The 12,320-nt window shown below is 40.7% G+C and overlaps 1 protein-coding gene across 2 annotated transcripts in view; it reads right to left on the bottom strand.

Moving 5' to 3' along the window:
• scube3 (signal peptide, CUB domain, EGF-like 3) overlaps positions 1–12,320 on the bottom strand; it is a 164,174-nt gene that overhangs the window by 118,961 nt on the left and 32,893 nt on the right. For both annotated transcript variants that reach the window (XM_037541305.1, XM_017717911.2), the window contains exon 2: positions 4,748–4,870. In XM_037541305.1, coding sequence (XP_037397202.1) covers positions 4,748–4,870 — 123 coding nt within the window. The remainder of the gene's footprint in view (positions 1–4,747; positions 4,871–12,320) is intronic.

The following is a 12,320-nucleotide window of genomic DNA, read 5'->3' on the forward strand; positions in this document are numbered from 1 at the left end:
GGGATGTCTTTAGCCTCAAGCAGAGATTATTCACCACTGTTTCTCCTCCAGCCTCGTGTTTGTTATCGATACTTTCTGATTTTGCGGCGTATTGTTAATAGAGCTCCTCGCTGGCTCGTGGAGGATTAGGGCTCGATCCTCTGCTCCGCTCTCTTCCTTAGAGAGCCGAAACGGGACACGAGCACAAACGTATTCGGAAAAGCCATCCAAACAGCCCTGTTTCCCCACATGTAGTGTGTCTTTGCTTAAAGGGCTTTAGAGGCTGATCCCAGGTCAGCGAGAAGCGAAATTCGATGACAGGACAAACACTCCTGAACTCGCTCCCTCGTTAACGTTTCGTATCATGTTTTGGATCATTTGGAAAGCCTCAAAGCTCCACGAACGTCCCTTCCTAGCTTTTTATCACACAGTGTCAGACCCCGCACAAGCAAGAACATCTGACTTACTCAGCTACTTGGTTCAGGTATGCAGTTTGGACGCTGCTACTTCATTGCTATAGGCCTCTTATTAGCTACATTAACCTTGTAGCTCTAGTGCAAAACTTCGGCCTTGGCTGAACGACTGCATTTGGGTTAAGGAGGAAATTGTGTAAATTTTTGCCAAACTATTCCTTTCAAAAACAAACAGGCCTTTACTCAACACTGAAGGCTTTTCGGCCTGGTTTATGCCCTCGTTAATAACCTTCATAATCCTGTGGCAGGCGGCCATCGGCAACAGAAGGCCAAGAAGCATGAGAAAGGAATGAGAGGAGGGCGAAGAAAAGAGCTGAAGTCATGCAGTGACGAAGCACTTGGTGAACTTGGTGGGTGTCAGATTATGGCCGAACAATATCTCTTTCGGTAATCAATACTGTGATAGTGGCCTTTGCACGACTGATATTTCAAATGGCTATAATATGTAAATGAGCCCTCTAACCAATCACAGACCTTAATTGTGTGCTGTTACCATCCTGATCAATTGCATTAACGGCTGGTGTCTAGGGCTACGAAAAATGAATGAAGTTCAATTGTTCGTGTGATTTAATCAGTCAACAGTGAGTCAATCGGCTCAAAGGTGGTCTGAGCTGGGACAATAAAATATCTGTTCACCAACAGCTAAAAGACCACCATGTGGCGCTTTCTTTTGCCTGCTCGTAACCGCGGGCTACATAAACAATAACGGAAAAGAGCGTATAATAATAAATACGTAGTTTAACATTGTAGCTCTTTAAGCTGCAGCATCACTTAACCAGTTTCACATTTTTACCAGATGAGCTGTGTGTTAACAGATTTCCTGAATGACTGGATGGCCTTGTTTTATGTGAAGTCCATGTTTATAAAATGAGTTGGATTTTAAGCTAAATAAACATTTATATGTTCTTAGTCAGCTAATTTAAGCTTCTTATAACTGGTTGTATTTTACGCTAATTAGCCAGTTGGCCATAGTTAACTAGCTATATAAAAGGATTCGATTTTTCAGCTAATTAACCAGCTGCATGTAGTTAACGAGCTAATGTACAAAAAGAGTATTACATCAGTTGAATGTAGTATAGCTAGCTAATGTATGGACAATGAGCTGTATTTTAAGCTATTTCACCAGTTGTATGTAGTATAGGTAGCTATTGTATGGAAACTGAGTAGTATTTTAAGATATTTCACCAGTTGTATGTAGGATAGCAAGCTAATGTATGGACAATGAGCTGTATTTTAAGCTATTTCACCAGTTGTATGTAGGATAGCAAGCTAATGTATGGAAAATGAGCTGTATTTTAAGCTATTTCACCAGTTGTATGTAGGATAGCAAGCTAATGTATGGAAAATGAATGTATTTTAAGCTATTTCACCAGTTGTATGTAGGATAGCAAGCTAATGTATGGACAATGAGCTGTATTTTAAGCTATTTCACCAGTTGTATGTAGTATAGCTAGTTAATGTATGGACAATGAGCTGTATTTTAAGCTATTTCACCAGTTGTATGTAGTATAGCTAGTTAATGTATGGAAAATGAATTGTATTTTAAGCTATTTCACCAGTTGAATGTAGTATAGGTAGCTATTGTATGGAAACTGAGTAGTATTTTAAGATATTTCACCAGTTGTATGTAGGATAGCAAGCTAATGTATGGACAATGAGCTGTATTTTAAGCTATTTCACCAGTTGTATGTAGGATAGCAAGCTAATGTATGGAAAATGAGCTGTATTTTAAGCTATTTCACCAGTTGTATGTAGGATAGCAAGCTAATGTATGGAAAATGAGCTGTATTTTAAGCTATTTCACCAGTTGTATGTAGGATAGCAAGCTAATGTATGGAAAATGAATGTATTTTAAGCTATTTCACCAGTTGTATGTAGGATAGCAAGCTAATGTATGGAAAATGAATGTATTTTAAGCTATTTCACCAGTTGTATGTAGGATAGCAAGCTAATGTATGGACAATGAGCTGTATTTTAAGCTATTTCACCAGTTGTATGTAGTATAGCTAGTTAATGTATGGAAAATGAATTGTATTTTAAGCTATTTCACCAGTTGAATGTAGTATAGGTAGCTATTGTATGGAAACTGAGTAGTATTTTAAGCTATTTCACCAGTTGTATGTAGTATAGCTAGTTAATGTATGGAAAATGAATGTATTTTAAGCTATTTCACCAGTTGTATGTAGGATAGCAAGCTAATGTATGGAAAATGAATGTATTTTAAGCTATTTCACCAGTTGTATGTAGGATAGCAAGCTAATGTATGGAAAATGAATTGTATTTTAAGCTATTTGACTGGTTGAATGTAGTATAGGTAGCTATTGTACGGAAACTGAGTAGTATTTTAAATATTCATTGGCATCCAGTGTTGTAGCAGTTCTCTAGAGTGTTAGGTCATTAGCTCATCTGAAAAGGCAGCTTCTGTACTACACAAAAACCTACTGTGAACATGTTTATAGATTCTATCCTCCAAACATCAGTGATGTCATCTAAAAAGAGTTTACTGCCAACTACATACGCTGGTTTATGCTGGCGTGGTGTTGGTTTAGCTGGTCACCCAGCATATTCATGTTAGTTGACCAGCATACCAGCATGAAAAACACAAAATATGCTGGCTTCTCAGGTGACCAGACATGCTGATCTGTGCTGTGTTTTTTTTCTAGCAGGATGGCCAAAGTCCACGTTGTTTCTCTTTTTGCAGCTTTTCTTTTACTGTGGTTATCAGGAATGCACATCCCTATTTTCACACTGAGTAAAATAACCTTTTCAAGATAAAGACAAACTAATAGCAGTACAAGCACATAACAGCACTTCTTTTCTGGAGTAACTCATTCATTCAAAAGCTCATGGACTGACTAATAAGATTATGGAAATATTTGTTATTTGGAGCCCTGTTTTAATTGAAAACATAAATCGAGGCACACTGCAATCGCTACGTAGCAATTTAAGCGCATTACGGTATGTTGTCCATAGTCATGCCGCCCAACTCCAGAGTCAGGCAGACAAGTAAAAGGCTGGAACAGCCCGGAACATTGGCGTCTGTCTGGCAGCGCTTGCAGACGCTCTCTTATGAATCTTAATTTCATTCACTAAACATGTGTAAGAAATTTCCTGCTCTATTACATGGTCAGTGGAGAGAACTAAATAACGTCTGCCCAAATTTTCTTTTAAATCGTTCACTTGATCCTGCGGCTCTGCTCCCTAAGGTCAATCAGAAAGTGCAGCCAAGGAGCCAGAGGAGCCAGTGCATACTCCACACGCGAACACACACACGTGTATGCAGACACACACTCACATGCACTTCATACGCAGGTGCACAGACATGCACTCATATGCAGTACTGTGCAGTCATTTCATTTCATTTCCAGTCAGTCATTAAGAACAAGGGATTCATTTTTCAGCGTCAGGAAAAAGTTAAAACACATTTAACAGAAAATTTTCAGTATTTAATGTGTCCGCCTTTATTACGGCTTCCATTCTTTTCAGGAGACTCGCTTTCAGTTTTCCAAAGAAATCCGCACGGATGTTTTACGACACCTACAAAGTTCGGTCTTGGATGTTTCGTTGTGCTTTCTTATCCTCGCCATCCAAATAATCCCACGTTCAGGTCTGGAGTGGTCAGCCCGTCGTTCTGAGTTTTCTTAACAGCTACACATCCTTTCAGACCCACACAGCTGAGTCGTCTTCTCACAGCGGAAAGACGGACAGAAACTCCTGTGGATGTTTTCAGATCTGAAGCAGCTTGATTTTCTCCTCTCTCTCCCAGATGGAAGCTTTAAGTGCTGTTTATCTGAGGGCGACTGTTTTGGTGTCTACCAGGTCGTGCAGGTGGTTGTTAGGAGCCCCATTTGCTCTGTAGACGTGTGTGGTCTGGGATGCAGCCAAAACCTTTTTTATCCTCTGGTTCTGGTTTAAACCGTAACTCATTAGCTTGAAGTAAGTTAGTAGGTCAAAATAATGACCAAACTGTTTGAGAAATAATACATACATCTTGACAGAAGAGTCAAAGAATGAGGGAATAGATGATCATTATGACTTTCTATTTGTAAATAATTATCAGTGTCATCACTGTCATCATGCTAACAGTCTTATGCAAAAGTCTGGGCACCCCTGGTCAAATGACATGATTTATTGAGTTTCTAAGTTTATATGTTAATGCATCCTTTACATCCTTTACGTTCCCTAACCTCCAGCCCATGACTGCCCCCAAAGGGTCAATTGAGGGGTGGTGTTCAAACTTTTGCATACAACTGTAACCATGATGACACTGATGACACTGATAACCGCACTCGTACCTTCACAGTGTTTTCCGTCTCCTTTATAACCGGACTTGCAGATGCATTTGTAGGACTTGAGTGTGTTCTGGCAGATCGCATCAATGCTGCAGTTGTCTGTGGTCTCCACACACTCGTCCACATCTGGACAGAGAGAGAGAGAGAGAGAGGGAGAGAGAGAGAGCAAACACAGGGCACGAAGTTAGAGGACTCTGGCTCGTTTTCCATTTCTTTGGTGAGCCGACAAAAGCAGTAGTGTTTTAAAAGAACAATTAGACACAGTGGGACAACAACGAGAACATTCTGTCACAGCGAGCGAGGAAAGCCAGCTTTGTGATGAAGTGCCGCCACGACCACATGCATGCACTTCATCAGAGAGCAAGAACTGAGGCTCAGAGAAGCTAAAGTGAGGAAATCAGATGTGAATGCCAAGAAAACAGCACATCGAAAGAACAGTATATCATAAAAACAGCACATCAGAAACAACACTGAGGAGAAAACAAAGGACTCTGTACTGGAGGGTCCATTCATTGCGAAGGCAAGTCAGGAAAGGCCTCAACCATCTAGAAAAGGGGCTGCTAATCTTATCTGCAAAGGGCCGGCATGGTTGCAGATTTAGTCATTTCTGATTTTACCCACTAAATAGGTCTTCCTCCATCACATGATGCACCCAAGGTGGGATGATGAAGGCTGGCATGTGCTTCCTCCAAGAAACATGAAATACCATCATACCTTTTTTAAACTGCCACTAATGCAGCATCACTGGACAGCTCAACATACTTGGAGAAGGACGTTAACTGCTAATTAAGTGATGGGGAGCTGGAGGACTATCCTGAGAGAACTACCTAATTACTTTCCCAGAGAGAATTATGCTCTCTTAGACTCCCAGCAAAGGAGGGCAGAGGCATCCTGACAATAGAGCTAGTAGTTGGTAGGTGTATATATTTATAATTTATAGAATTTTATTTAACTATCATGGTTTTAGTTCAGTGAGCCGCACAAGGATTCTAATTTCTGCTGGTACTCTATTGGATATATATTGTTAAGTTAGTGCCAAGCTAACGGTGGTGCACATTAACTTTACCACATTGGGTGAAACACTGATGGCAGCACTAGTTTAAAATCGAACATTTGAAGCCTGTAATGAGCTTTACTGTGTGTGTTTCAGTGTTTCAGTAAATCCTTCAGTAAATACTTCAACTGAAAGCCTCAGTCTTAACACTGCAGGAGGTTTTAGTACAGTACGCTTCACTTTACTTAGGACAAATGCAACTTAAAATTAGTTCTGAACGCTACTATACTGCGTTATGTTAACAATTCATAATGCATAATAAGCATGTCTATAATATGCTTTTTTTTCTAATTTTATAGCCATGTTTATGATGGCTTATGAATGCATTAAACCATGTTATAAAGGTGTTTATAGATGCTCATAAAATCACTAACACACAGATAAGCCTAATTTCACACATAACACTGTGTAAAGCTCTGTTCCGTCTCCTCAAAACAACTGTTTTAACATTTAACATGCTTCAACTTCAAAGAGCTTTCATCTCCCTGAGTTATTCACCACTGAAGTGTCCTCTGTTTCTCTGTTTGAATTGCCCTCCTCTCGCATTCCCTCGCATCATTTCCTGCTGAAGTGCTCGTTCTCTCTCATCTCCACATCTTCCCGTAAAGGTCCGGTCCCGTCACGGCACAATGACCCCCTAATCTCAACAGTTTCTGCGTCTTCTCGCTGCCTACAGCTGCACCATTTAAAAGCAGCGCATAAGACGAGGACAGAAATTCAGCAAGTCCGAGCCAATATCTGCTTAAGATCTCCTCAGGCCTGGATACACCCAGCTGACTCCGCCCTGATGTGATGATTTGGCATTGTTTTGATTCTCCTCTGCTGTTTCATACCTGAAAACATGTGTAAATACACAGTTGCATGCTAAACATGACCAAGAGATACTCACATATCTGTATTTCCTTACAGAAAACAACAATCAAACCTTCTGTTACCTCTAGCCAAAGCAAGCATGGCTCTAATCTGGCAGTAAACAAGCTAATCAGAATGGAATTTGGATTGCAACAAATCTCGGCTGCTCTTTGTCTCTGCACTAGTGCTGAATGTTCCTGGGCAAAAGCCACACTGCAGTATTTTACATAATATTACAGGTAATATTTTTTCGCTACAATATTTAGATAAATATCGCCCAATCTATCACCCAGCAATGGGTTCAGACTGTAGGTCAATATTCTAAATCAATATTAGCTATAACACTTACATTGTATTAATTAAACGTTACTCACCGCCGCCCTCTAAAGGCGTCATTAACGAACATCAAATTAACAACATCACTCATCGCCGCCCTCTAAAGGCGTCATTAACGAACATCAAATAAACAACATTACTCATTGCCGCCCTCTAAAGGTGTCATTAACAAACATCAAATAAACAACATTACTCATCGCCGCCCTCTAAAGGCGTCATTAACCAACATAAAATAAACAACATTACTCATCGCCGCCCTCTAAAGGCGTCATTAACAAACATCAAATAAACAAACATTACTCACCGCCGCCCTCTAAAGGCGTCATTAACAAACATCAAATAAACAACATTACTCATCGCCGCCCTCTAAAGGCGTCATTAACAAACATCAAATAAACAACATTACTCATCGCCGCCCTCTAAAGGCGTCATTAACCAACATAAAATAAACAACATTACTCATTGCCGCCCTCTAAAGGCGTCATTAACAAACATCAAATAAACAAACATTACTCACCGCCGCCCTCTAAAGGCGTCATTAACGAACATCAAATTAACAACATCACTCATCGCCGCCCTCTAAAGGCGTCATTAACGAACATCAAATAAACAACATTACTCATTGCCGCCCTCTAAAGGTGTCATTAACAAACATCAAATAAACAACATTACTCATCGCCGCCCTCTAAAGGCGTCATTAACCAACATAAAATAAACAACATTACTCATTGCCGCCCTCTAAAGGCGTCATTAACGAACATCAAATAAACCACATTACTCATCGCCGCCCTCTAAAGGCGTCATTAACAAGCATCAAATAAACAAACATTACTCACTGCTGCCCTCTAAAGGCGTCATTAACAAACATCAGATAAACAAACATCACTCACCGCCGCCCTCTAAAGGCGTCATTAACGAACATCAAATAAACAAACGTTACTCACTGCCGCCCTCTAAAGGCGTCATTAACAAACATTACTCATCGCCGCCCTCTAAAGGCGTCTTTAACGAACATCAAATAAACAACATTACTCATCGCCGCCCTCTAAAGGCGTCATTAACGAACATCAAATAAACAACATTACTCACTGCCGCCCTCTAAAGGCGTCTTTAACGAACATCAAATAAACAAACATTACTCACTGCCGCCCTCTAAAGGCGTCTTTAACGAACATCAAATAAACAAACATTACTCATCGCCGCCCTCTAAAGGCGTCATTAACAAACATCAAATAAACAAACATTACTCATCGCCGCCCTCTAAAGGCGTCATTAACAAACATCAAATAAACAAACATTACTCACCGCCGCCCTCTAAAGGCGTCATTAACAAACATCAACTAAACAAACATTACTCACTGCCGCCCTCTAAAGGCGTCTTTAACGAACATCAAATAAACAAACATTACTCACTGCCGCCCTCTAAAGGCGTCTTTAACGAACATCAAATAAACAAACATTACTCATCGCCGCCCTCTAAAGGCGTCATTAACAAACATCAAATAAACAAACATTACTCATCGCCGCCCTCTAAAGGCGTCATTAACAAACATCAACTAAACAAACATTACTCACCACCGCCCTCTAAAGGTGTTAACAGATTTCACCCACTCTTAGGCAGGGGTGAAGTGATTATTTGACTAAGTCGACTAAAATTGACGACCAAATTGGTTGACAACTAATTTAGTAGTCGCCTAGTTGGTGATGTCATTACGCATCTTTCTCACGCTCACTAGGAACGTTTTGACATTACCACTTACTCGAGAGTTAACAACAGTGCATTTGCTGCCTAAAAAATCCTCATAAGTGTGGAGCTAAACTCAAAAAAAGGTTGTCAGGTTTTGTGCTGGAGCTGCTGAAGAGGAAACTCGTTGGTCCACTGAATGAAAAAGACTGTCGGTAAGATACGCCGCATCCCAAACCACATACCAGCTCACTGAACTGGGTGTAAAAACAGCGCATACAGCATTAGAAGTGCACTCATTAATGTAGGATGTGAAGTACAGAAGTGTGTGGATTGGGCGATAGTTGTGCTAGCGAGCTAGTTTGCTAATCTTCATGTTAAATTCCGCCGTGTTTCATCTGAGCTGAGCTGGAACATCTATTTACTCCTAATACCAAGTGCAGGTTCTCTGGAATCTCTGAAACAGAGAAGCAAGTAACTATTATTCACATCAACCCTGTTCATTACAAACAGGTCTCTGTTCTCCACGTTCAGCACCACTTGCCAACGGTTTAAGGAGGCGGCTCTACACGAACATATAGGGCAGCTGGACGAAGGGTTCCCGCTGAAATGAAACGTTTCTAAATCATTGAAATGTAACTGTTTAAACAGAACAAGTTCGCCACTTTCCCATCTGCTCCGTCGCGTCTCCTCGGCAGCGGGGAGTATCTGCTCTCGGAGGAGAGAGACACTCACAGGAGCACGGAGATACTGACTTTACTCCATTTCAATAGAAATCTGTTAATATAGAATTCAGTTGCACCAAAGTGCAGACAGACACCAGGATGCACAGATCACAGACCGCACTGTTTAAAATGAGCTTTAAATTCAGATTGATTGACTTGATTAAAGGAAAACTGAACTAGTTTTGTTATATTTTATCGCGGCGACTTTGCCCTGGGGTTTTCTTCTCGTACGCTTCGTATTAGCAAAAATAATAACGGTACATTTTTTAATGAGCTATTCCTTTTATTGTGTTTGTTGTTAGTAGTAAATGCATGTAGTAAATGTATAAAACAACCTCAAGCGAAATTTACAAGCTAAGTCATTCTGAAATGCAATGATTTATAATCCGAATAATCGATTATTCGTTTCAGTAATCGATAGATTATTCGACTATCAAATGAATCAGAGTGCACAGTAAAAACCCGGTAGAGGTGTCAGAGGGCCCGCTAGCGTTTTGGAGCCTTTTGCGATGTCAATACTGCGAAGGGCGAAAGTGAGAATGGTTAACAAACAACACATTAAGCAGTTGCTGCTGAGTAAAATTCACAAATGAGCTCCCGGATCTCCACCCATGTCCCACTCTTGACACGAACATGCGAGGAATTTCAGCCAACGATGAGAACCTCAGCAAAAATCATGCAGCCTGAAAGCGGAGGCCGCTCCGTGAACAGACGCTCTGAAGCCGGGAGCAGCTCCTATATTCCTCTTCCAGAGTGTGTCAGATGAAAAACTGTTTACATTAGAGGGCTTTTAAGGCTGCTGAACTGGATCTGCAGAGCGCTTAGAGGCTGCAGATGTGTCTGAAGAGACTTCAAATGAAGAATAATGGACACTTTTTGTGCGACAGAATGCATTATCTCCTCATTCAGATGAATAAAGTCGAAGCTGGTACAGACTTCTCTCTGCTGGGAGTGCAGGTGCAAACACGACCAAAGAAATCACGTTTAACCATTAGCTGTCTAAAGCAGCCCAAAGTGCGGTGCTTGTGGCAAGAAAGAATACACACATAAAGAAGGCAAGCAAGTTTCAAGATGTATTTTATTACGTTACACTGTTTTACGCAAGTAAACTGGTTAAAAATGATGAATTTAAAGGGTCAATTTCATGGAAAAAACACATTTCCCTCAATATTTCTATATTGAATTTTTTTAAATGTGGTCAAAAACTCCTAATGAACACCACGTCTGGCATCCTGTAACATGTAACGACTTCAATTTCATTTATTTACATTTGCATGTTTACCTTTCGTTATTTCTCACTTGTAGCTCTTGAAGCTTTTAAATGACAGATTTTGAACTTTCTGCTGATTTGAAACTTCCAATCATATCAACACTGTCGATTGAGATCTTCATAAACAGCAACAATGAACGCAACAAAAACTTTTCATCAGATTCTAATAAAAGACGTCTCCTCTTCTACTTGCAAACCTAAATATGGCAATGATTAAAAAGTTTAGAATCTGCATTTTCCAGCTTGCTACATGCCAAAAGTAATTCAATGTTAATACATCGCTGCTGTCGGAAGAAAAACTGGTATCTTCAAAATGCCAAGTTCACAGGCGAAGAAAATGGCTTTACTTTTTACTTCTTTTACTACTTTACTTTTAATGTAAGTCAATGGAACCAGACATTTTGTCCAAGTAATTGTGGGCCATTTCTTTTGGTCCATTCATCATGAAATTCACACACAACATAAAGGGCAGCAGGCATTTGCAAATGATGTCAAAAACTGAAAACCAAAAATTGGAGATTTGTAGCGACATGCAAATATAAATAAATAAAATTGATATAATTATTAGTTACAAAGTGTAAGAAGGGGTGGTTTCCGGTGAATATTCCATGGGAGACCTATGCCCCACCTATAAAAGCTAATGCTACCAACAGCAAATATATATGCAGTGGTCAGTTAGCTTCATGCCGTGACATTATGCTTAGTGGCCCCATTAGAATTCATTGACTGTCAGCGTTTCTGAGGGAACTAGGTTTTTTAGAGCCGTGGCTCTGGCTGTGGTCTGGGTTGGACACAGGCTGCTATTTTTGCTGGCTAATTCGTATCTAAAGTTTCTGTGGAAAGGTTTACGGGTTTAAAGGGTTTACGACAAGCTGACCTTCGCTAACACGTGTACTTCAGACTCCGGCATGCCTCTGGAGCCCTCTGCAGAGAGAAGCAGAGCTTCTGCCACGTTCAGAGGGAGCCGAGGGCTAGCCGTGCCGTTTCGACCCGAAGGTCTGTGGGTTACATCGGTTCCAGCACTCAGGCAACAAGATAGAATAAGTTATGCCCATTTAAGCCCATTTATATTTATGGCCAAGCGGAAAAACGGCTTGAAACGATCCGAGCGAAAGGTCAGGCAGATCCAGCCCCTCCAGGCCTGGCTAATGAGGGCTAATTTTCTCGGCCTTGGCTAAGAGCAGTGATTCCGCTCCCAGATGACCGAGGAGGAAATCGGGCGATTACATGCCTATTCTCCATTCAGACAAGTCAGCCACAATCACGCTCCAACACATCCAATCAGCCTCCACCTCCGCATTTAATACTATTGCTACCATTCATTCTCTAACTGGAAATTGAAGCTGAACACAAGAAAGAGATGGGAAAAGCTGGCTGGGTGAATAATAAAGACTCTTGTCAGGAACAATGGACTCATTTTCCTGGACATGCACGGAACAAAAAAGGCCAAAAATGCGTGAAACGTCTTTTTAAGGAGAAAATAAACATGTCATCGTTAATCTGCCTGAAAGTGGCATTTAGAGAACATTCCTCCCAACACTTAGGAAGGAAAAAAGGCACGGCTTAAGCAATGCGTGCCTAGAACTTGACTCACACTGCACATGAAAACCGTTTTGTCTCCTTCGTAAACCGCAGACATCAGTTCTGTTGATATC

Source organism: Pygocentrus nattereri, chromosome 9 (genome assembly GCF_015220715.1).
Source record: "Pygocentrus nattereri isolate fPygNat1 chromosome 9, fPygNat1.pri, whole genome shotgun sequence".
NCBI lineage: Eukaryota > Metazoa > Chordata > Actinopteri > Characiformes > Serrasalmidae > Pygocentrus > Pygocentrus nattereri.